This window comes from Python bivittatus, unplaced genomic scaffold (genome assembly GCF_059951505.1).
Source record: "Python bivittatus isolate LINGU-HERP-01145 unplaced genomic scaffold, Pbiv_v1 ctg000850_np1212, whole genome shotgun sequence".
NCBI lineage: Eukaryota > Metazoa > Chordata > Lepidosauria > Squamata > Pythonidae > Python > Python bivittatus.
In genome coordinates this window covers 6,973,368-6,999,999 of record NW_028277112.1, presented here as the reverse complement: position 1 = coordinate 6,999,999, position 26,632 = coordinate 6,973,368, and the positions used below count along the sequence as shown (strand labels likewise).

At 36.1% G+C, this 26,632-nt stretch overlaps 2 protein-coding genes and 1 pseudogene across 2 annotated transcripts; 2 read left to right on the top strand and 1 right to left on the bottom strand.

Annotated features, from left to right (window-relative positions):
* LOC148213757 (uncharacterized) overlaps positions 1–26,632 on the top strand; it is a 261,467-nt pseudogene that overhangs the window by 225,643 nt on the left and 9,192 nt on the right.
* AK6 (adenylate kinase 6) lies at positions 280–3,537 on the bottom strand. Its single transcript, XM_007433693.4, has 5 exons — positions 3,160–3,537; positions 2,322–2,414; positions 1,726–1,784; positions 1,486–1,631; positions 280–1,350 (listed from the first exon to the last, which is right to left on the bottom strand). The coding sequence occupies exons 1-5, from the start codon at positions 3,185–3,187 to the stop codon at positions 1,161–1,163; spliced, it is 516 nt and encodes a 171-aa protein (XP_007433755.2). The 5' UTR covers positions 3,188–3,537; the 3' UTR covers positions 280–1,160.
* On the top strand, positions 6,270–25,820 carry RAD17 (RAD17 checkpoint clamp loader component). Its single transcript, XM_025170184.2, is given in 17 exon segments — positions 6,270–6,296; positions 6,298–6,333; positions 7,267–7,521; positions 9,769–9,852; positions 11,413–11,572; positions 14,389–14,525; positions 15,642–15,694; positions 15,981–16,106; positions 16,193–16,262; positions 16,745–16,856; positions 17,898–18,092; positions 18,880–18,965; positions 19,092–19,238; positions 20,767–20,913; positions 21,655–21,775; positions 24,109–24,166; positions 25,096–25,820. Coding segments are annotated over 17 exon segments (2,085 nt in total). The 3' UTR covers positions 25,367–25,820.

The window sequence follows — 26,632 nt, the reverse complement described above, 5'->3', positions numbered from 1 at the left end:
TATAAACGGTAACCAAAATAAAAAACAGAAGGCAATGGTGCTTATCAATGAAAGTCATTTCAATATTGCTATAAGAGGCAGAAGAGACTACATCCCTGCAGCTCCTCCTACACCATCAAAATCTGCTTTGGATCTTGCAGGTATTGGAGGTTGTGGGAAGAAAAGGGAATCTGAACATGCACTTCTGTTCACTCTGGGTGGAATCCAGTGTGTATCCAGATGTATCATTAAGGCTAAAATTTTAATTTATCAATACACTTATCAAATTTGAGAGCTGTTAAGAAAAATGTTTTATGTACCTTATATATGCATTTTGACATGACAAAATAAAGTGCACCTTTTCTCACCAATTTTCTCACTTTTTCACATTGTAAGGGATGTTTCTATATACAGACAGGACTGCAAATAAGTTCACTTTAATATTTGGAAAGAATTTAGGGTAATGAATTCTGATAACATTCAATATGAACCAGGCTAGTGCAGAGAAGAATAGAAAAACATGATACAAGCAAGAGCACCAGACACTTCTTGAATCATTGTAATTATGGCCATATACAACCTATTCACTTGCTTCAAAAATCCTGCAAAATGCCACCAGCATTCACCCACAGAGAGATGAGTTCATGAACCTGGATGCCTTCTAAACTGAAGAAGAAATAAGCTGAGCAAAAAGTATGTTTCTACTAAGCTGCAACAAATCTTGCTTATAAATAACAAAAACATGTATATAGACACAAACTCACCTAGGTATTTATAGCATGTTAATCACTCAAATTATTTTAATACATTAAGTTGCATGGTCCCATGTTTAGAAATGATTCTCAGAAGTTCCACTGCATTAATAAAACTTTGTACAGGAATTAGATTTTAGCAGCCGTAATGTCTAGAGAACCATTATTATCCACCTTTTCAAATATTTTTATTTACAGTATTGGATACCCAATTTAGTAAAAGTTCAGATTTTTAAGTTCTTAACTCTTTAATGTCTGATTCCTGCTTTCACAGAGTCTAAATGAAGAGCACAGCATAAAACCGAACATTCAGTGGCCTCCTTGACTTAATTTTCATCCTGAATGAAACAACTATTTCTGTTTCTTCAATGAATGAAAACAGAAGTTCTATTTATTGCTGTTCTATTTCTTAATATTTTTTTTAAAAAATTAGTTGTTGTCTTTTATCCACTGTTCAATCCACTCTATAATTTGATCTAAATTCCGCTCCATATCTTCTGGAGTATTACTGGACAGCTGATGTACAATTTCTTCTTTATAGGATGACATGGCCTCTTCATAAATTGTCTGAAAGATTTCACACTGAATATTGTCTTGAAGCTTTTTTCCTTTGTATCCTCTAGAAAAATATAAAAATGACATAAAGCATTTAGATAATTTAGGTAAAAATACTGAAGTTTGATATTATGCACTAATAAGAGGGTTTGCTTTAAGCTGGATCTTAACCATATTTAGTTTTGCATCGCCAACCTACCTGTTTTCTAATCTGTCATACAGAAAAGAATTTTCAGTGCGAAGCACAAATACTATGTTAAACCAACGTTCAGGAAAGAAGTCACAGCTGTGATAATCAACTATGACACCTCCATCCTTCATCTTGTCTTCCATTTCATCAATAACCTATATAGAAAACAACGCAAAGAAAACTTAAGAATGGATTCTTAGCTACAAAAACAGAATGCATAATTATATTCATCTTTCAGCTTACACTCACCCTGTCTTCATCTAATATTGGGCATTCATATTCTTCATCAAACCCTTCATATAGTTCCCCTGCATAATTAAAAAAATTGAAGTCCAAGATTATTAAATCATAAAAAGCTATTATCATTATTTATTTAGACAGCTTATTCTCAGAAATCTTCATGCTACTTCATCAAATGAGTGTTCTGGAAATAAACTTCACTGAATGATATAAGGTTCACTTCATATGTATTTTATGCCATGAGTATGCTCGAGATCAGAAGATCAGATACAGAAGATCCTTCCCCATCTATTAGATAGCATCCACTTGGTTTTTGGAAAAAGAGTTAATAATAATTTCTTCAGTTTGGTTGTTTCCACTAATTTTAATGGTGTTTTACAGTTGATTTTCATATTTTGTGTTTATCTACTTTGTTATACAGTACTCCAATTTGGAGATGCTTCTGGAATGTCAATATTATTGAAACATATAGTTAAAAGTAATTATAGATACAGTTTATATAAATATAAAATTTATCCATCCTGAGCGATGCATATACATTAGAAGAGTGGGATATAAATGTTAATAAAATAAAATGCTAGATACTGTAAAATTTTAAAAATTACCTTCTTTAGCCAAATCCCCCACGTTAATGTATGTAAAATCTGTTCTCAGAGCTATCTCTTTGCCTAGTGTAGTTTTCCCAACACCAGGTGTTCCTACAAAAATACAAGACATAAAGAAACAATCAGGATAGTGCTAAATATTAATATATAATGAGCTTCCATTGCAAAATTGGGCTGAAAGGCTAAACAATGTATTTACTGCAACATATGCTTCTTGGTCCTTTAAAATTTGATCACTTTAGCCCTCTCATATACATACATACATACATACATACATACATACATACATACATACATACATAGGTAAATACACGCACGCACACATATCCGAGGACAAACGTTCATACAAGACCCACGGGTTAGTCCTGGCCTTCACACGCAAGAGGTGCTAAATGATTATGATATAACAACAACAACACTTCCAACTGCAAGTAGGTAATCGCATTTTCGAATGCTTCTATATATTAAATTTCAGGCAAACAGAAAAACAACATGAAAAGGGTGATTTTTACTTGCTATTGTTGAGAGAAAGACAGAAATGCATTCTAAAACGTAGGGAAACGTGAAAGCAAAATCAGCTAGAGTACCCAGCATAATGTAAAGCAAATGAAGTTACCTTTTGCTATCCCATCATGGATTCTGACCGCGGCAGCATTAGGAACGCGCTATTACTAAACCCTTGCACGAGACTGAATCGGAGATTTGCTTACGCTCTTCCAAACACTCTCTCTCTCTCTTTCTTTCTCTTCTTTCCGGAAAGGGCGAGTGCCCTCGATCTAAAGCTATCCTGACCCGAACTACCTCCCGCTTCTTCTCCTGTTTACCGACCCTCTCCTACCTGTGAATAAAATGTTAGGCCTCTTCATATCCGCTCTATTGCTCCTGCAGCCGCTTTACAAGTTGCCATCAAGAAGACACGTGCAGCAGTTCGCGGGGACCTGAACCGCCCTGCTCGGATGGCAGCAGACTAAGACGTCCGTCCGGGTCTCCTTCCTCTCTAGAGTCCAACGGTGGGTGGATAAGCGCCGAAGGGAAGAGCCGTGTAATCTTTTTTTTTTTTTCCCCCTTAGTTTTCTCGGTCGTATTTACTTCTTCTCCCAGAGCGTGACTGAAAGGGGTGTGTGGAGAGAAGCAGCGGCCGCGTTAGGCGCCTGGCGAACAACTAAGCGCCGAGGAGTGTGCAAGGCCCCAGTCAGCATGGAGCTGGCCTGAGAGAGGGTAGGGAGAAAGAGGGGAGTGTGGAGGGCTGGGTGTGGTTTTTAGTGACGGAAACGAGTGTGGGTTGTAGCCTCGCAAGGCTAAAAGGTGCCCGCACACGACAGCTGGATGGAGCCTCTTTCCTGGGAACGAGGCCGGGCTTCGTGTGCGTGCGGTGGATTCTTCAGCACGTTGGCTGAGCGCAGTCGGGAGATTTCTTTCAAAAGTGCATGGCGGCTGAAGCCTTCTTCCACCTTGGAGGTGTCCCCTGTAGAGTAACACAGCCTCCCACCCCGACTCCTGTCTTGCTGGCTGGTTGACTTATTTAATTTATATAGCCGCTCATCCCACATATGTGACTCTTGCTTATGAACCCTACCTCATGTCTTTTTCATAGGAAAGTGGGGGGATGGCTAAAGAAGCGCGCACACCCCAGTCCTCTAAGGGCAGCCGTTGAATTTTGAAGATCTCAAAAAGTACCGTGTGAATATTTGGGGCAATTGGTTAAATCAGTATGTGGTCATTATAATGTGTGACCTGAGTTCTATTTTTGTTGCTTCTTTGCAACGCTTCTTATTTGATAGCATAAATGTCTCTTTTGCAAGTAATCACGATTTTTCACTTTCTGTTTCCCTAAGATGCTTCTTATAAACCAGTGTTTTTTAAACTTGTCAACTTTACGATGTGTGGACTTCAACTTCCAGAATTCTGGATGGGGAATTCATGCTGACTGGGGAATTCTGGGAGTTGAAGTCCACACATCGTAAAGTTGACAAGTTTGAAAAACACTGCTATAAACTCCTCAATATAATCCTTATGCACTGTGATTGTCAGGGAAGACAAATATTTTCATTTCAGAGGTGTATCTGAATATAGAAATTGTTAGAAACCTTCTCACTACCTCAGGTGAAATGTACAATTATCTATACAGTATTCATTGTGGGCTTACTTATGTGTATAAATATGCAATGTTGACGTTGCAAAAGCTATGAAATTTGACTGTTCTACTTTTGAATTATTAGTATTCTCTTTTTGACAGTAAGCCCAATAATCAGTTTTGCAGATACGTTGTCAGTCTGCTTTTGAATTTTTCTCAAAAGCTGGGAATTTATAGTTTGATCAAATAGGGTACAATGAGGTATCCTGATTAGGAGCATGTTTAGATTAGGATTCCCTTGGCTGATTTGCTTCAAAATAAAAATAACTTTATGTACAGATAGTCCTCATTTAGCAACTGCCTCAGGGAGCGACCATTCGCAGTTATGATGGTGATGAAAAAGTAGCTTTAACCAGTGCCCACATTTACGACCTTCACAGGTCTATAAAGCAAAGGAAAGCTGAAGTAAGATTATAAGCATATGCCACCTAAAAATGCAGGTGGCAGTCTTGGCTAGGAGGGCCTTAGCACAGCTTCGTGTTGTGCGTCAGTTGTGCCCATTCCTAGATCAGAGGGACCTAATCACTGTAACTCATGCCCTGGTCACCTCCCATTTGGATTTCTGTAATACGCTCTACATGGGGCTGCCCTTGAAAAATATCCGGAAGCTTCAGCTGCTGCAAAATGCAACGGCGCGGGCAGTTATGTGTGCCCCTAGGGCTGTACATGTTACACCTCTGCTCCGCAAGCTGCACTGGTTGTAGGTTTGCTTCTGGGTCAAATTCAAGGTGCTGGTTTTGACCTTTAAAGCCCTTCATGGCATGGGACCAGGTTACCTGAGGGACTGCTTCTCCCCAATTACATCTGCCTGTCCCATCAGGTCTGGCAGAGAAGGCATGCTGCAGGTCCCATCTGCCAGAAAATTACATTTGGCAGGTCCCAGGAGGTGGGCCTTCTCTGCCGTGGTGCCCACCTCGTGGAAACTTCTCCCCCAGAAGTGAGATTAGCTCCATCCCTCTTAACCTGGCTGTGTGATCAGGCCTGGGGCTCCCAGGGAACCGAGGATATTTTGCGATGGCTCTCTTATTAATTTTATCTCCTCCTATTTTGTGTGTTTTTACAGTTTTTTAATTTGTAATTGTTTTTATGTATTTATTCTTTTTCATTGTTGTACGCTGCCCAGTCACCTTGTGTAAGATGGGCGGCTATATAAATATGATAAATAAATAAATAAATAAATAAATAAAGCATAGTTGCAGTTTCACTTAGTAACCACTTCACTTAACGACTAAGTTGCTGGTCCCAATTGTGGTTGCTAAACAAGGACTACCTGTAAATTGTTGGTTGAAGTACATTCAGAATTACAGCTGGAGTTCATAGATATAAAGCTATGCAAATCCAATGTGTTTATGGCACATAGCAGTTTCCTTCATATGTGTAAAGTATTGTACATACCAAGACATTGACTCTTTGTGAAAAGTTAAATATGCAGGTTCTCTTATGCTGCATGTGTTATAGTATCATTATAACATTATATACATTATTCTGTTCCTAGGACTAAACAGGTGTTGCTATCACTGAAAATTTTAGAACTGTGCTTTCACAGTCAGAAGTCTGTTCTCTTCAGCAGAGGGCAGCACTGCAGAGATTTTAGGGGTGGTGTGTTCTCTAGCCATAAAGAGTAGCCTTTTCAACAAGAAAAATAATAAAAGTGACAGTATGTGAAAGAAGAAAAGGAGCTATACAGATGAGAAAAGGAGATGTGAGCAAGTCGTCTCTCAATAATTATTTGCAGGGCTGCAGACTTCGTTTATGTAAAAGTTTCCTTACCTTTAGGTACTTTATTTTTAAAGGCATATAGTCATATACTTCGGATGGAAACTGCAAAGGTTGATGATGTCCAAAAAATCTTCAAAAAGAAAGACAGCTCCAAGTAAAGTAAGTGATTTATTTATTTTATCGAATGTATGGTCAAGAAACAAGTAAACAAATATTTTGTGAAACAGGATGGATTAAGTGAAAGAACAAATGAGATAAAATAATAGGTAAAATAGATTACAATCAACTAATATAGATTAAGAAGTTATAAACTGCAATAAAACATTAAATATCATTAGGCAGCTACTTCTGCAATCTGCATTAGCATATAGTAATATAGGGATGGGTCTGTGTGCTACCCCTGGGAGGTGAAATAGAGCCTGAATACTATAATTAAATAGTAAAGGGGCAAGGATATAGCCCTGTTTAATCCCAGCTGGCGAGGACTGGATTAGTAAGGGCGCTATTGGCACCATATTTTGCTTGCATATAAGTATTCTTGTGGAATAACATGATCAGTTGGAGTAAGGGGCAGTCAACCAAGGTCACTAATAATATCCTCTACAGACTTTCTTTTGAGATTTATCAAGCGCTGCATTCAGGCTGATACAGATACATTGAGACCCTCATGGCCAAGTGGAATATTTTGAAGTCATAATTTTATACTTTTAATAAAAAGACTGGATTGTATAATTTTGGGTATGGAAAAAAAAAATCTGTTATTTTTCTTTAATTTGAATTCAGCCACTGACTATTTAAAAATTGCACTAATTTTTTTAGACTAAACAAGATTGAAAAGTAAGAACTGTAAAACATAGGATATGTGAAATGTTAATAAATGTTTAAAAGTGCTTTGTGTTTAAATTGTTTTATGTTCAGTAAATGATTGCATGCATATTACATATTGTATGATAGTTTTCTTCATGTTCATTTTACAAACTACTAAAATATTGGTTACTCTGCTATAAATAAAAGCAGTAGTTAAATAGTAACTGGTTTAATAATTTATAATTTCTATGCTACAATAATTTCTCTATGCTTATACTTTATCAGGAAATTGACTGGGTGGAACCAGCTTTTATTGATTTCTGTAAGACTACAAAACTGTCATCTAGCATTCTTCATAAAAAATCACCTACAGATATTGATAATTATCACAAGAACAAAGAGCATTTTCCTCTGCTTGAAAATTACGAGTGTGGGAGAAAAAAAATAGAACCACTTTCTGTAGATGAGAAATATAAAGTCTTCAAACAAAATCACAGCCAAATTGAACCATGGGTAGATAAATACAAACCAAAAACTCAGGTACAGTTTAATACAGAATTTTATTAAGACCAACAATAAGTAACTATCTTGCTTGTTATAATAGCATTTCTAAAGAAGTAGCAAAACTACTAAAAGTGAAAGGTATGTGCCCTGGTCATAAGGGTACGATGAAACTGTAATTTAATGGACCAGTTGTGGGGAGGAAGATGTTATTCCTAACTGTCTGTTAAATTAGAGCAATATACAATATACAGCAATATACATCATTTGCACAATGGTGTTGTTAAGTGAGTGACTGATTGATTGATTATGTGCTATCAAATTGTTTTTGACTCCTAGAGGTCACATAGATAGATTTTTTTTCATCACAATCTATCTGTAACCTGTTCTTTCAGGTCTCCCAACAGTGCACTCACCACCACTGTAACTGAGTCCATCCTGGACTCATGCTGCTGGTTGTCCTCTTCTTCTCTTTCCTTTCACCTTTCCCAGCATTAGAGTCTTTTCCAGAGAGCTAGGTCTTTGCATAACATGTCCGGAATAGGATCATTTGAGCCTGGTCATTTGTGCTTCCAGTGAGAATTCTGGGTTGATTTGTTCAATGATCCATCAGTTTCTTTTCTTGGCTATCCACGTTATTCTCAGGAGTCTTCTCCAACACCAAAGTTCAAAGGCATCAATACTCTTCCTATCCTGCTTCTTCAAAGTCCAGCTTTCACTTCCATAGACTGTCACAGGGAATACCATGGCTTGCACAATTCTGATCTTTATAGGTATAGACACATCACGGCATTTGAGTATCTTTTCCAAGGACTCCATGGCTGCTTTACCAAGTGCTAGTCTGTGGCGTATTTTTTGACTGTTTGTTGCTTTACTGTTGATGGTTGATCCTAAAAGGCAGAAGCTATCCTCCACTTTGATATTGTTATATCACATTGCCAATTCTAAGGCTAATTGTTCTACCTGTTATTTTATTTATTTATATATATAGTTTTGAAAACAAAGGTAAAATCTAATACAAACTAATATAGAGCGAGGAAGAAAAAAGAAAGAGAGAGCTAAAAGTGCAAGAAAGAAAGAAAAAGAAAAATAGAAAAGAAAGAAAAAAGATACAAAGTGGGTTCCAATCTTTACAACAGTTATAACTACAGTTATAAATGTACCTCTTTCTCTAAAGTTACATGCTGGTTGTTCTACCTGTTGTCATTAGTTTGGTCTTCTTTATATTTAATGTTAGTCCCATTTTTTCACTGTGCTCTTTGACTTTTAGTACTAAGGCTTGCAGATCATTTGCATTTTCAGCTGTCAGGATAGTGACATTAGCATAGCACAGGTTGTTGATGTTTCTTCCTCCGGTTTTAAAACCATTCTCATTATCTTCCAATCCAGCTTGTTTTAATATATATTCAGCATATAGGTTGGATAAATAAGGGGAGAGTATGCAGACTTGCAAATTACTTCATTTGCTTCATATGTATGAAGTTATTTTGCAAATGACAGAAATTGCATAATTTGTATAAGGATATCATTTTATAAATGAAGCAAGTTGCCATGTAGATTGGATCTGTTGCATGTGAAGAATGTTGTATTTAGGTCCAATAATTAAAATTTCACTGTATTTGGAAATATTTCCTTGAAAATCAATGGAGGTAGTTTGCAAGTATTTATTTAAGTCACGGTACAAGTATTTTTGCATTTGTTAGTGGACATGATATTACATCCAAAAATGTTCATGTATTTTCCATCAATTTACTTGGCATATGAGGATTTCAGAAACTCAGATAGGCATCCACAAGGAAAGAAGGGGAGCAAATTTGCATGATGACATTATTGTGCACATGTCATTGTGACATCTCAGTTTGTTATGAATGCTGCTGAGTGTAGCATCAACGTTGATGCTGTCCTGATGCTTTGGATTACATTTGCGCATGTGTGCAAAGTGGCAAAAAAATTGAATCATCTGATGCACACATTCCCAGCTGAGATTGAACAAGGTGACGCTTTGCCTTCTTGTTTCAGCTCTAATAGTACAAACAAGTGTCCTGTATTTCCTCTAGAAACAATGGTTCAGAACCCTCTAATTCAGTGTTTGTGGTGACTTTATGGAACATACCTACCGTGAATAATGAGAATCAACTGTAGTTGGTATACTTTCCCTAATATTTTAATTAGTTTACATTTTTATTCTAGTGTATATACTAGGTGAATTCTAGTATAGACAATGGAGGATTTAATATTTTGCTACGTAAATATGTCTTTTATTATATGTATATTTTTAATTGTTAGAGTGACCTTGCCATACACAAGAAAAAAATTGAAGAAGTTGAAAGATGGTTAAAAGATCACATATTTGGAAATCAGCCAAGACAGGTAATATTATATACCTAAGATTTTTACCTGCCAGTTTGCTTGTTTTGAAGCTTCTGTTTAACTTAAATCAATAGATTTTTATTTTTATTTTATCTATTTTATTTTGCTGAATAATTAATGAAGTGAGATTTGAATATTATCAAAATCTTACAGCAATTATTTATTTACTAGAATAAAATAAACTTATTTGTGAAAAATAGTATATTTACTTAAAGATAAAGGTAAAGCAAGTTGCAGTTGATTTATTCAAGGACTGCCTTGAGAGGAATGAACTATGACTTGCGACCACAATTGAGACCGGAACTTCTGTCACTAAGCAATGCAGTCCTTAGGCAAAATATCACTTGACTACATCACTTAGTGATGGCAGTTCCAGTAGTCCCAATTGCAGTCGTTAGGCCAGGACAGTGCCAGACTTAAGTGAGTACCTCACGCTTCTCCTGCCCTGCCACACTTGCTTTTGCTTCAACTCCCCTCACTCACCTATCTCCCCCCATCTCTGCCCTTTTGGCTGCCCTGCACAGTGGCATTTGTTGGCAGTAGTGGCAGCGCTGGGGCTGAATTAGAGGCCCGGGGCCTTCAGCAGTCTCAGCCTGCCACCACCGCCCCCAGGCCTCTACTTCAGTCCAAGTGCAGCCGGCACCGCTGCTGGGGAGTGCCGCCTCAAGCCCCACGCCACACCCAGAGTGCAAAGCCCCAGCCACCCTGTCATCCTGCACTCTGCAGGCCCTGCCGTGCCCAGCTGATCTTCATCGTTTTTCTCCTGCTGCTGATGAGGTGTGCCCGGCCTGCCTTATGCAACCTTATGCCTTATGCCTTATGCAATTTGCTTCTTCCTGAGGCTACTTGCACTGTTCTCCAAATCGTGCACCCCGTTCCCACGCTGTTTGGAGAATGGCAGGCACGCCCCATTCTTGCAATGCCTTGAAAGACCTCACAATCTTTCCAAAGGCTTTCCAAAGCAGCACGGGAAAGGGGCACATGATTGGAGAATGGCAGGTGCGTCCTATTCTCACGATGCGTTGGAAGATTTTTGGAAATGCAATCCAAAAAATTTGTCTGAATTACAGGTAGTCCGCAGTTTAAGAACAAGTTCTGTTCCCAGGGTCTGTCCTTAAGTCGAATTTGTATGTAAATCAGAATAGTATTATTGTATAATACTGTAATAAGTAGTATTGTGTAATTAACTCGAACCATTGTGTATTTAACTTGAATCATTGTGCATTTAATTCAAATTTTGCTACAATAGAATCCACTTTTCATTATGGATCATCCTTAAACAGGACATTCTTACCTGGGGACTACCTGTATCTCTAAGCCGGCAACAGGTATTAAGTTGTAACAGGAATTAAGTTGCACAGCATAAAGAAAGTGGGCTACTATAATGAAATACTGAGATAATGAGAATGTAACTATGGCTATTATACTTAAAGTACTGGAAATATAAAAATGGAGGAGAATATTGACATCAAAGTTTTCTTATGTTTTATTCAGAAGCCCATATTGTTTTTTTCCTTTAAACATTGTAAACTCAGCTTACAATACAGTGTCATTTTGTAGGGAGGCTCCATTCTAGTGTTAACTGGCCCTCCAGGATGCGGAAAGTCTGCAACTATGGAAATATTAGCCAAGGACCTTGGCATTCAGATACAAGAATGGATAAATCCTGTATCACTAGACTTCAAGAAATATGATGACTTTCGAGTTGCTTTGAATCATGGTAAAATTTAATTTTAAAATGTTCACTTCTTCATTGTTGAGCAGTTAGACTATATTTAATAGGCATATCTATTTCTGGTAAGAAGACCATGAGATGGTCGCAAATTTCATTAAAATAAATGAGACTAACTTCTAATTAGTAGATTCTAAAGTAGGTTGCTGGGGAAATTCCAAAGGATTTGCACATGTTTATAGTCTTCAAGGCATTCTTTACTCTCAGCTTCCTCTATATTATGAATTCCTGTGTTTTAAAACTGCTACAGTTTAGAGTGGTAGGAGAGTTCAGTCAAGTTTAAAATACAAGCTCAACACAAAGTGAGACATGCAAAACCATAACTGCAGCCGGTGGCCAGGACTGTTCACGAGAAGCCCTGGATTCATGTGCTCCCTGTTCCGCTATACCTTCTGCTAGTGTGACTGCAAGAAAGTTCTAGATGAGCCACAGTATAGCATTATGTCTGAGCTATAATTTGTCCTCCCCTCTGTTTAGTGAAAAAGCCAGCTCTGGGGACAGAGGGTTAAACTTGGTTTGTGTTCATTAAATGTGTTTAAGATTAATTGCAATTTACTTGATTTCAGTTGGGTGATAAACTGCATTTTGTCTAAAACCCAAATGCTCTGTTCTACTCTTGCCAGGGATTTGAGACCAGGGATCACTGCAATTCATCTTTGTACTGCTAGTTACTGTGTCAGACAATCATTAAATTTAGGATTAAGTTCTTGGTGTTCAAACCCCCTCTGTAGAAAATGTTTGCTAATTGATGCTTGGGATTTTTTAATCTAGCTCAATGGTGACAAACTCAAATAGAAATGGGGGCCACTAAGCCGTATCTAAGGAGCCCTGGGGGTCTGCATATTGACTTAGAAAACCACGCATGTTTACATATGAATACTTTATTAATACATTAACACATTAAAATCAGATAGAAACTAGATATAACTAATATATAAAAATGTATTATTATTGTGAATTTGACCATTTCTTTTCAATATTTATGTGTATATCTGTATGTACACAATATTCAGTATATGTGTGTGTACACACACACACAGGTATACATTCCCCCCCAACACCCCATTCTGAGCTTCCTTGTGGCCTATGTGGAAACCACCTCTTCACCTCCTCCTCCCACTTACTGCTTCCTTGCAATGTTCCCTCTAATTCCTGACATCCCGTGTGTAGAAAAAAATGGTTTTGTGCAGTTTTTCCCAAACCAAGTACAAATTTGTGCACCACAATACAAGAATATGAGTAAATTGCAAATATATATAATAGTGACATGTTAAAATATGTATGTATTTCTTAAAGTATAGAAACTAGAGAGTATAATAGCATGTCACATGCATGTTGAAACTTGCGCCTTCAAGTCATTTCGAATTCCTGGCAACTGCCCCCTGCATTTTTCTTTGCAGCATTTTTCAGAAGTGACTTGGCAGTTCTTTCATTCTAGGACTGAGAGAAGTAACTGCCCCAAAGTCACCCAGCTGGCTTTCTGCCCAAGGCAGGACTAGAACTCTCTATCTTCTGGTTTCTAATCTGAAACCTTAACCACTACACCAAGAATTCTTACAGATTACATGTACATTCTTACAGATTATAATATAAACTCACTAGTCACTGATAACTGCAATCAATATTTTGTAAGCATTTAACTTTTTCTCTCTCTCTCTCTCTCTCTCTCTCTGTCTCTCTCTGGAATTTGATATTGTAATGAAAGAAACAAAATGGAAAAAAGAAAAGCATTATACAAAAAGCATTTAGATTACCCCCCCCTTCCTTCTTCTCTGGATGTATTCTAAACTTATTTACACTTTATTATTAATTAATCATTTGAAATGTTTATAAAGTTAACATCAGTCATGGATCTTGTGCTGCCTGAAACTCAACAGATATTAATTCAGCCTTTTTTGGAGGGAGGATGGAAATAAATTCAACTTGTTTTAGAAGGAGGCGCTGGAGGCTTTGGGGTCCGGAGCAGGTCGGCTACCAATGCAAACCTGCCTGCCTCTGTCCTGGGGAAAAGGCACAAGTTCGCTGCCTCAGCTTAATTTCAGGATCTAGGTCACTTGGTGTTGCTGCAGCACAGATTGAGAGGGAACTTCCATCAGGTGATCCTCCTGTGTGCCAAGCAATTTTTGCTGCTGTAATTAAGCTGAGGCAGCAAGCTTGTGCAGGACTCCTCAGAATCACGAGCCCAGGATTTTATGGTGATTGGTGAATAAATTTATTATTGTTTACTTTTTAAGTGTAATATTATCTGTGTTTTACTGAGTTTTTATCTTATTTTCTTAAATATTTCCCAATTGCATTTTAATCTGGTTCAGGGCGTATTCAGGTTTGTTGTGAGCCACATGCAGCCTGTGGACCATGTGACTGACACCTCTCATCTAAATAATATGACTGTTATTATGCTAATGATTAATTTTCAGTGCAGTGTGTTTTTCATAGATTAGTTTTTAAACTTTCAAATAAAATTGAGGCTACTTTTTCTATGTGACTATTGGCTTGCCCAATACATGATGGAGAGGCCTTCAGTGCTAAAGCACATCTGACTTTAGAAGGTCAGTTGAACACAGGAATTGGTTTGTCTGGGCCATTGTTTGAAAATATATACTAAGATCTCTACCCGTACAGCCCATCCAGTTCCTGTAATTTACACATTTGGTACAATTCAATTTGCCTTGGACCAGTAACAATCCATGCAAATGTTTATAAGCACAGAATTCAAAACAGTAAGCCCTAGCATACTGTAATTTTGTGCTTGTATTACTTTCTTAGTACTTAGTGCATATTGTAAAATAAGTATTCCTATTTAGAATCAGATTTTCAGATACTTCCTTATCAGAGCCAGACAACCATCTTTCAAGAATTTCTGCTAAGAGCAAACAAGTATATCAAGCTTCAGATGATTGGAGAGTCCATGGAAACTGACAAAAGACTTATTCTTGTGGAAGTAAGTTGAAATAGCTGAATAACTCTGTTAAGTTGTTTTAATAATTAAAATTAAATGTTCTGTTATTTTCCCAATTTTTAAAAATAGAAGTTTAAGTTGGTTTTCCAAATTTAGTTACTCAGTAGTAAAATCTCATTTTTCTACAATAATAATAACCAATAGCTCATTTCAAACAGAGCCACTGATAATCAGTAATAGAAATTGCTCATAAATATAGGACAGATATTTGAATTTTTTCAGTTAATTAATTTTAACACTACAGTTTTCAGAAAGTGCAAAAATAATGGCCTGAAATCTTTGTTTCATTATGTTGAGTTTTATTTTACTATCAAGCGTTTTGGGAAAAAGCTATAGTCTAATGGTAGAGCACCAGCTGTGGATATCCTAGATTCAGTCATCATTTCTTGTTGCCCAAAATACCAAAAAACCAATGTGTTAATTAAAGTATAGATTTAATTGTTTTTGAACAATTAAATTAGGATATTCATAACAAAGGCATTCAGATTCTTCTCTGTCCTAAAGCTAGTCCACTGTGGGCAAAATCAGTCCTATAACTATTTCTGTGGTTTCCAAATGCACTTTGGACTTGTATGAACAAGCATATCCACTCCCTTATGTGTTGGACCTCTCTCTAAGCATGCAATAAATCCCAGCTCTCCAGAATCTGTCAAAGATAGATAAGCCCAATGCATAGACTGTCATGGGTAGATAAGTAGTTTAATGCAAATCTGTCTTTTAAGGTTCACATCACTTAAGGCATGCATATATGTGCGTGCCTGTCTGTCTGTCTGTCTAAGCTCCCAGTCTTAAATCTAGGCTTTTTACTTCCACTTTTCCAAGTTAAATAATATTTCACTGCTCTCTACAAGGCAGTGGAAAACAGCTATAGCTCTTTGTTTTCATAACAACTTTTTCTGGCTTGAGAGTTGTAGCTTTCTGCCTCTCCAGTTTCAGCCTTGGCACCATATTGCATTGGGTTCACCTCAATTATTCCATGTTTGTAACATATTTATAAATGTAAAATACCCTTAACATGCAATTTTAGTGGGTCCAACAGATTTTAGTTCAATTCAGAAGGCATGTTAGAATAACAACATTGTATTTGCTTTTCAACAGGATATGCCAAACCATTTTTATCACAATCCTAGCAGTTTACATGACATTCTGAGGTATGTTCAGTATCTCATTTTGCCAAAGGATCACTCAGAAAAATTAATGGGTATGGCTGGACCAAGGCTCATGTTCTCCAGTGCAGAATGGTCTGATACCAAAATACAAAATTCCATCTCCTCCTTTTGCTGCTAAATTGGGGGTGGTGAATGAGTGAAGATGGCAGGTTGTGAGTTACATAGCTTCTGTATTTTTGCTAGTACAATTTTATTGATTGCTGGCCAGAATTAATGCTGTTAAATTTGAGCTGCTTAATTTCATTTTTTTTTTCATTTTTCATTGTAGGAGGTTTTTGCGGACAGGCAGATGTCCTCTTGTGTTTATAATATCAGATGTCTTCAGTGCAGGCAGCAGCCAAAGGTCTCTATTCCCAAAGGCAATTCAGGAAGAACTATGTATAGCTACCATTAGGTAAATAAATTAACAACTACATTGGCCATGATGGAAGGTTCATGGTGAAATTTATCCTGACCATTTCCTTTTTCCAATTTTCTCAGTTTTAACCCAGTGGCACCAACAATGATGATGAAAGCCCTAAGTCGAGTAACCACAGGGGAGATCAGTACGGTAAGATAAATTGCAGCGTTATCATACTGTAAGGGATACAGAAAGTAAAGGTTGAAGATGAGGTCATTATTATTATATTCCTTCTGAAGGATAACTTAGAACTTTAAAAAAATGTGTTGTAAAATAATGGTTGACAGTATTGATCTTAAAAATCTTTGCTCAGTCCCAAACATTAATGAGGGATTTATTCATAGTTATCATTGCTCAGCCAACTTTAATATAAAATTGTTGTGAAAATAGAATAGGGATAAATCATGGACAGAATTTTGAAAGATTCTGTAGAAGTAGTAAAAAATAAAAATGACGAGTGATAAATGTTTGCTCCAGGGTGGGTAGGAAGCTACAATTCAGCTTTTAGAGCTTTTGGACCCAAAGGAAAGATAGAAATTGAAGCAGGAGGCATCTGGGAAGTATTTTTTTTTTAATGCTTTGTGCAGATTTACTACAAGTTAGCTTTACAATTTTTTCAATTTTCCTTGTAGAGAAGAGAGAAAGTTGATGTCCCTGACAAAGCCTTATTAGAACTGATTTGCAGTGGATGTTCAGGTGACATTAGAAGTGCAATAAACACCCTTCAATTTTCTTCTCTAAAAGGTAAGTCTATATGTTCATTTAAAATGTGTTAAGGTATAGCACTAACATTTAAAAATAATAATATTCTTCCTTCCTGAGGAAGAATTTGTTTGATTTTGAGCTTGTCAGAAAAACATTTTATTTTATAAGACAGGAAAAACCAAAGTATATCTTTTTAGCATTACTAATACTTACTTAAAAGTGTGGGAAATAGCAATGGATGAAAAAAAAATAGAGTTTTGAAGAGTAGCTCAGTTAAGGAATGTTTAATTTATATTTAGCTAGTTTTTAATTATGTTATTGACAATCTATCCTAATTGTTTTTGTGGATAAAAATTCTGAATATGGCTAGTTAAGCTCACTGAATTCTTCTTCAAATTACAGTGTTATTTTTATATTAACACAGACTGATTTTTTTAATGTTTTCCTTTTTTGCTATCATTTTTTATTTTATCAGTATTCTTGTTTATAGTTGATGTTCTCATTCTATTTTTTAACTAGATTCCCTCACTGTATATTAATTGTAGGCTTCCACTATTTTATCCCTATTGCACACTAATGTCTTTCAGATATCACAAATTAGAATGTTTTCTATTTATTGTAAAATTGTTATAGTACCATGCCAGTATGTTAACAGGTTGTTATTAACTTTATTAATTATAATGATATAACTAATGCAAATGACATAAGAAAGCATCAAAGAAACTTTTTAATTATTTCTAATTTTCAAAAAAACCTCTTCACATGTGCAGTATATAAAACTGTAAATGATCAAAACAATTAAAGACAAATACTCAGAATAGAAACAGTTACCCTTTGGAAGAATTTCAAACTTTTTAAAAATTAAAAGCATTTTAAAAACAATATAGTAATTTTTTTTTTTGGTAGTCTCAAAATGTGCATGCATTTTTACACACAATGGAATGAAATAAACAAAAAATAAAATACTTCATGTTTTTTCTCAAGAGAACTTTGCTGTAAAAGTGTCTTGTATCTTACTATCGGAGACAAAGTTTTCCATTCTTCCAATTTATTAATTCTCATTATTTTTTTGATTTCCAGAGTGGCCATCAGACAAGAGCTTATGGTCACAAAGAAAGAAAAAATCTGTATTAAAATGTGATACATCATCTAAAATAAAGAAGAAAAAACTATTCAATATTCATTCTATTCAAGACCAAGAAATACCAGCTATTGGTAGCAAAGATGCTTCCATCTTCCTTTTTCATGCTTTGGGGAAAATACTTTACTGCAAAAGTAAGAAAATCAGCTCATCCTTGTTATATTACCATGTGTGTGTAAAGATTCTAACATTTCTTTGATGTAACTGAAAATATGTGTGTGTGTATATATATCTGTTATAACATTTTTAATTAGCATTTTCAGTAATAATTTTTGTCCTTAACTTAATTTTTGTCCTTAACTAATATATGTTAGTCCCCAGTTTTAAGTCCCGGCTATCTTCTTCCCACCTTTTTGAGTCCACAGCCTGAAGCTGCTTACTTTGTGGCTTTGAAGATTTCTGGCATCTATTCCTGATTTACAAAGCAATTTTCTCTGACATTAGATTGCTTCCTCACCAGCTTCAATCCTTATAGCACCTGCAGATATCCATAACACATATACTCTCTGTACTAACAAGACCTTCCATGCAATCGGAACACATGGGAAACAGCATAAGACTTATTTCGTGTATACAGCCCATCTCAACACATGGACATCTTGGAGCAGGATGTTGTCTAATTATTTTGTGATCATTCTCTTGTAATAGAGAACCAAAACCTATGGAAATGTAATAGTGAAAATATCCAACAAAACAGAGGCACTGCCTTTTTGATACAGGCTAATTCATTATTATATCACTTAGAATTCAGATAATGGTGTAAATATTAAACAGAGCAAACCATGTGAGCCAATATTGCCAGGATTGAACTATAAACTATTTTTTATTTCTGAAGAGATACCTGTCCCCATTTGCCAAGATTCTGTTCTTCAGACATCTGATGTTTGATGAAACTGCGGTGTTTTTAAACTCATTTTATAGGAGAACCAGCTACAGAGGCGGACTTACCTCAGTTACCTCATCATTTATCAGAATATGAACGAAATCCCTTGCTCGTTCAGCCTGAGGTAAAAGTGTTTGCTATCAAGTAATAAATATGTATGCATGTACAATAGGCAAAATTCTTAATTTAAAGGAGTGCTAATAATTCTTTCCACACGGTATGATATTCTGTGTATATTTTCTTTTATTAGGATGTCATAGAAAAATCACATATGCCTGGGGACTTATTTAACATATACCTTCACCAGAATTATTTGGAATTCTTCTCTGATATCGATGATATTGTAAGAGCCAGTGAATATTTAAGTACCGCAGATTTCCTTTGCAGTAACTGGGATGTAAGTTTTTTTTTAAAAAAAAATATCAGTATCACCACAGTGACACATGTACTGTAATTTTCACAATTTGGAATCTTACGGAGGCTGAATAACTTAGCCTTAACACTAACTACATTTATTGTCTATACATTTACTATTTTACAACTCAAGCAAGACACAGTTGCTGTTTGTTTATTAGTCTTCTCTGACATTACTAACATTATCTCTTGATGGGGTAGCACTGCCTCTGTAAGAGCAGGTCCACAGCTTGGGGGTCAGCGCTGCTCTGGATGTTCCTTTCAAGTGCCTAGTTGCCCCTGTATTCCAGTAGTCAATAAAGTGCCATATAATTGGCATCCTCCCAATTGTGAGAAATCCCCAAGTTCCATGAGGAAACTTGCTGGATCCATCAAATATCTGGGGTGGATAATCTTAGTAGGCCACTCCAACCTGCAGAGGTTGGTGCCCCAGTTATCCCCACTGTTACGGGAAAGTGATCTGTCCATGATAGTGGACTGATGGAAAACCTCCCTGGAACCAGATCACAATACACCTGCTCCAAGATGAATACTAGATCTAACACATGGCCAGCCATGTAAGTTTTGGCTAGGGGGTGATCTGGGACACACCCCTGATTTCTTTGCAGTAATGAACCCCTGAGCTGCCTCCAATCCCAAGGAGGGAATGGTGAAATCTGCCAGTACTAATAGTCTGAGCAAATCTACTGTTAGTCCTGCAATGATATTGAGCAGCTTGGTAAGGAATGCTGCTATACAGCTGCAAGGATGGTACAGTTGCAGCACCCCCAACTTGTCCTTTCAGCCCAGCAATGTCTCACATCTGCCACCTGTGAAACAGCACTCCTTGCAACAGCTAGGGTCTCCTGGTATACAATTGTCATTCCAATTTTCTTGCCCTAGGGTCAGGACTGATACAAAACAATCCTTCCTTCTCTCCTTCCAAATGGTAATTACTAACAACAGCTATAACGATAAGTATTAGCAATGGTGGAATAACTCCACAGTCTGGATGATTCCATATTTTAAGAGCTTTTAGCCTTTGCATTTAAAAACAATGTGGGCAGTATCATCCAAAAAGTTTTGCCAGGCAGTGTTCTGTTCACCATCTTGACATACAGTATATCAATTTCTGTCTATTTTAAAAATAATCTCTTAGCAAAATGTCCAGAGCTTGTTAATAAAATTTAACAGGAAATTGACTGATTTCTTTTACTAATTCTAAGTGCTAGACCTTATGCTGTTTTTAATGATAAAGTAGACGTTTGCTTTTTATAGTAACAGAACAAACTTTTCCTAATAATGGATTTTCTATTGTGTTCAAATAGGAAAAAAAACTTGGTATTTATATAATCAAGCACATTTATGGAACCAAGATTTTGACTGCTTTATAGGATGTACAACTTGGTATTTCAACAAGTATTAATATATACCTTTAGTATATTAGTAATTTACATGTGGTCCTCTGTACCTTGCTTTTAAGTCTGTTATGGAACTCTTATACAATATTTTAATTCTGCCACTTCCTCTAGGCACGAGCTACACTTCAAAAGTATAGTGCCTCTGTAGCCACAAGGGGTATAATGCACTCAAACCGAGCCAGAGCCTTTGCACAATGCAAAGGAGGAATGGGCTTTAGACCTCTTCATAAACCACAATGGATCCTAATTAATAGAAAGGTAATTATGTTGATGTAGAAACAGTTTACTTTTTCTCAACCTACTGATGTTATTTGCATCATGAGAAATAACATTCTAAAAGAGAATCACATAAGATTCTAATTTGTTACTATTGCTCTCATGGTGGAGTTAATACAGAAGTAACATTGACTTAACTTTGGTATTTGTGATAAGCATTATTACAAGATTAGGATTAATAGAAAGACTTAGGCTTCAGTTAGAAATAGCCCTGCCCTTACTAGCAAAGTAAGATATTTTAGATGAGTCAGTAAAATGTAGCACTAACTTGATTACAAAAACCATTTTAGGGAAAATATTTTTATGGATTACCATGAAGCATCCTTTGATATGGGAAACATATCCATTCCAACATCCTCTGAAACAATCTTAAAGGTCTTTTAGATTATAATACCTTTAAGTAAAAATGAGTTTCATCAAAGTTGGAGTCCCCTATTTAAGTGATATATAGAAAACTAATGTCAGACTGAAAAGAAAGAATTTGAAGATTTAGTATCTTGCAATTAAGTAGGTATTTATTACATCATACCACAGCAGGTATTTTACAGAGCAGTTTAATAGAATAATATTGAAAATAGATTGCTAAATACAGATGATTAGGAAAAAGACTTCTTAACATATACAGCTATACATAGAAGAAAGACAATAGAAATTCTGTAGTTTAATGGATGAAACTGAAAAAAGTTTTTACATATTAGATTTGTATGTTCTGATTCCTTATAGTATCAAGAAAACTGCTTTGCTGCAAAATCCCTCTTTTCGAGTTTCTGTTTATCACCACTGTGTCTTCAGACTGAACTAATACCTTATCTTACCATGCTGACTAATCCAATGAGAAACCAAGGTATATTTAAACACATGCAAAAAGTTTTATATTTCTGTTTGTGCTTTAGAAGCAAGGGCAGCTGGTCATAGTACAGAATATGTACTATATCTACTTAGCCATAGGTCCCAGTGACATAAATGGGATGTATCAGATATTTTGTATATATGTTACTTGCATGCTGCCCATTCCTGCAGGCTCTAGGCTGCTAACAATATAAACGTATAAAATACTCCAAGAAATCCCATATACATTTTTTTAAAAGCACTAACCAATACAAATGTCACACACTAGAATCCCACCATCCAGTCCAGCTGGAGTCCAGCTCATTTTGGATTTAAGCAGTTCTGTCCACCAAATTCTGCAAAAATCCTTCACCACAGCCTTTTAGAGGGTATTGGCTAAAAAGGAATAAGTTGCCTTAAAAAGGCCACTATATAGGCTTAAGCTTGAACTTGATCTTTTCAGACTCATGATGGGCATTCCTTCAACGGTCCTCCAAGCATCTCTTCTGTTGAGTCATCTACCTAAGTTCCTCAATAAACCAAGGATTTATAGTGAATCTACAAACAGGGAGAGGTCTAGAGCAACCTGATATAGATGTCCTCTCTCCCTCCTCAGGTTTCAGTAATACAGGTCAGGTCTCTGTATTACTCTTCCTCTCACCAATCAAATATTGGATGAGGAAGATCTTACTACAAACAGACCAGGCATTAAATAGCAGCAGTTGGGACCCTTGGGTTGCATAAAGATGTCAAATCCATTTCCCTGAATGAGGCCCACTCTCAGTCTCCTGCCATACCTCCCTTTGCCCATCACAATTATGATCCCATCCATCATGTTGCCCCCTCACTCTTCCAACCAGTGTCTGTCCCCTGCTTAGGAAGAACCTAAACCATCTAATCCTAAATACTAAAAATATACAGAATTATTTAAGAAGTGAGGCCTGATTCGCACATAACAATAAGCCAGCATTCTTTAGAAATCTGCCTTGCAGCTGAACAAAAAAGCTGAAGTCAGTCACCCTGTTCAGTTTTTCTTGCCAGTGGAATATGATCTAGGATTCCAGGTCTGAAATATTTGTTGTTTCACATTCCTGGCATATTTGGGAGCGACAGTCCAAGGATTTGACTTTGCATGAAATGCAAAAACTATAGATATGGCTTCCTAAATTGTTCAACTGCTTCTGTTGGTTGGGGAAAAACAAGTGAGCAGCATACACTAGTCTTTGCTTGATCACAGAATTTTAAATAATTCTACCTTATTGCATGTGAACTGGACTGCTTCTATTTGGTTGTGTAACCATAGTGCTTAAAATTGTGTAACCATCGTGCTTAAAAAAATTATCAACAGCATTTTCAGCACTCATGTCAGAAAGTATGAAACATTTTGGATTTTATAGTCTAGCAGTATGATACAGCAGCTAGAAGTTGGATCTCAAACTCCAGCTCAGCCTTGAAACTTGGGAAAATCAATTGTACATGCCTCTTACAGATCCTTGGAAAAAAAGAGCAGTATTTTTTATGCAAAATGTTTACCCCTGAAAGAGAAGAAAAAAGGATATTCATTTATATTTCCATACTGCTTTTCTTTCTAGAGGAAGAAAGAGGACATGGCACTGAATGTAATAAACATTAGATAGCTTAGAGAGAAGTAAAGTACTGTGTTATCATATCCTCAGTTATTAACATTTTGAAATGAATGTATTGGCTAGGATCTCTTCTGAATTTTTTTTTAAAAAATGCCCAGTTTTCTTTTCCAGCAACAGCTCCCCACCCTCTTCAAGCTGCTAGAAGAAAACAGATTCTTTGCTTCCTGAAGCCGCTTAAGCACTTTCCACCTCCCTGGGTGGGGATTGGCGTAGATCCCAGTAGGAACAACTAAGTGCATTTGAAAAAAATGCTTTAGGTTTCAATGCTATATCAACTTACTTGAGAGAGTAAAGCACATTGAGCTCAATGGGACCATGCTCAAATATTGATATGTATATAATTACTCTGCAAATGTTACTTTACAACTTTCTCTGAAATAACAAACATATTGGGTTGTTTTGTGAACATATGCTACTAATCTGGATAACAATTGGATGGTATGTTTTGCATTGAAATAATTACCTGTTTTCAAAAAAATGTGACTTACTGTTCTAATGAAGCCTTTTATTGATTCCAAAATGATTTATTTTTTAAAGTCTAAATCAGTTTCTATGATATATTATCATATGTTGACTTTATATGAATAAGAGCAGTTGTTGGGTCAAACTGGAAATTGTTTTTTATTTAAAAATAGGTATAAAATGCTTTCTAGATACAGATTGAAATTACTTTTAGGAATAATTTTTGTTTTTGCTTTTTCAGCTCAGATTACCTTTATTCAGGATGTTGGAAAACTTCCTTTAAGGAAACACTTTGGAAGGTAATCTTGATGTTATTGATAAAGGTTTATTGAATCCAGCCCCCTGCTATCATCCATCACTTCTTGAGTAAATAAAGATCAAAATGGTCCCTAACATTGTTTCCTATTGTGAAGTCCTATGTATTTGTTTATATCTGTATGCTGTCATAACTTAAAGGTATAAAGCATTTGTTTTTTCCTTTGCCTACTATGATCTGTCTCCATATAGAAAAGGCCCAGCTGATCTTACTTTAAGAAATACCACTTTTGAATTTAACTCCTGGGTTCAGTGGCCTGATTTTCACAACACACTCCAGTTAAATGAGGGCTCTAAATGAGTCATTGTTTCACCTGTCATTTCAGTTCCCAGGTGGATCCATGGGGTGGAAAATGGGTGGGGCAATGGACACCCCTCCTGCAAACTATCCACTGATACTGACATAGATGGGCTCAGTGGGGGAGCTTATTTTTTTCTCTCTAGATTTTTTTTTAAAGGAAGTGGAATAGGAAGCACCAATCTCCCTTACCCTGGCTAGGAATGTAATGGTTGAAGCTCAGAAGATTCAGCCATCCCATATTACATGTTGCTGGCACACACAAATGATTGAACTGATTGGCAGAGGGAATTGCCAGGCAGTAGGAGGGAAATTTGCTAATAACTCTTTTTATATCCATTTATTTACACAGAGAAGAATAGACAGCAGAACAGATACCAAGGTTGTAATTTTCTCAACACTCTGCCCTACTCTACCGTTCTCCCCTGAGTAATACAGCTTTTAACAGTTGCTAAACTGTTAATAACATGAATTGTCTGCGCACTCAGTAGTGACTAGGATGCATTTTTTTTTACAAACATCCATTGTAGAAGAAATAATTATTATGCCAGGGTTAGGTGTCTTAGTTCATTCTGAGGAAGAAAAATATTTCTGATGCTGTATTGCTGTTCGCAGGTTGAAACTTGAAACTCTCACTGATAAGGATTCTGCAATACAAATCATGGACAGTGATGGTGAAGGGGAGTTTGCTGAGATGCAGCCCACAATTCTGCATATCCAAGCGGAGAAAATAAAAACCAGTGAGGAAAATGAACTGGATGAATTCCTCTTTACTTCTAGTCAGTGTAGTGGAAACGAACTACCAGCCAGTCAACCTCAGCCTGTTGCAGCACAAGCAATAATGGAAGCAGATAATCTAAATATAGAAGAGTTTGACAGTGAATAACATTTATAAAGTAACAATTTGAAAGCTGTGATAATGTTTAAATTATAATTTTACTTCTGTTTCATATTTTGTATCCAAATGTACAGAAAAGATAGAAATAACTTTATTAGTTATTTCTGCAGGCCATTGCATATTTGTCATGACTAACAATTAATATGGAGGAAAATGGGTACAAAGTCTTCCTATTTCTATTTGAGTCTACACTGAAAAGCTTCAGTTAAAACTCAAGGTTTTGCTTCTCATCCATGAGGAAGCATGGAAATCAATAAGAGGAAATGTATTTACTTTTTATACCTGTATTTATCTTGGAGGTATTGAAGGCTTTGTCAACTATTTTGTTAATGCTTCACAAGTTTAGACCTAACCTGGGGTGATGAAACATTGTACAAAACATTTAACCTCAGCTGTGTACTATTTAATATGTAAATAAATCTCTGGATGCCTTGTTAATAAATTGTATCATTATAGTTTCAGATATTTCTGAAACAAAAATGTTTACATATGTTTTGGATAATTTTGTCTTGAGAAGTATTGCTAATACAAGACTGAGGGAATAACAGAGTTTTCAGTATTTTAAAGAGTTCTTGAACTTGTATTTTCAAATGGTTCATTTTTACTGATGAACAGTTATTTCACCAGTAAAATGAGTTGTTATAATTGCAATAGTAAAAACTAATACAAACTAAAAGGGTAGAAAGAGTAAAAAGTGCAAAGGCAAAGAAAAAAACAGAATAGAAAGAAAGAAAAGTGCAAATATAGTAAAGAAAAAGAAATATATAAAGTGATTTCCAACCTTCATCACAACAAGTATAAACAATTTTAGTAACTTTTCACATCCTCTATTTTCATCCAATGATCTCTTTATCCCATGTCCCATCTCTTATCTATAAACAAATTCATAAAGCATTGTCATTTCAGGCCCAGTGTCGGCAAAAGTCCATTAAAGGTTGCCAGAAATAACAACATATCTATTTTAACCTTGATCAAATAAAACAACTTCATATTCCTTCCTTTTACCTCTAACAATCTAAATCTTTAGTCCATTCAAGTAATGTCAAAGAACTTGATTTCATTTCTATTTTACCCCTTCTCACAAGATTCATCCAAGCTTTAAAAACCTCTTTTGTAAATCCAATATAAAGAATTATCCAGGTCACTCTCTTGGTTTATTATTTATAATTCTCTCTTGATTTTTAAAGTTGTCTCCTTGTGAGGAGCAACTGTCTGGAGAACTTGTGGGTGATCTCCCATCCTCTCTTTGTCCGG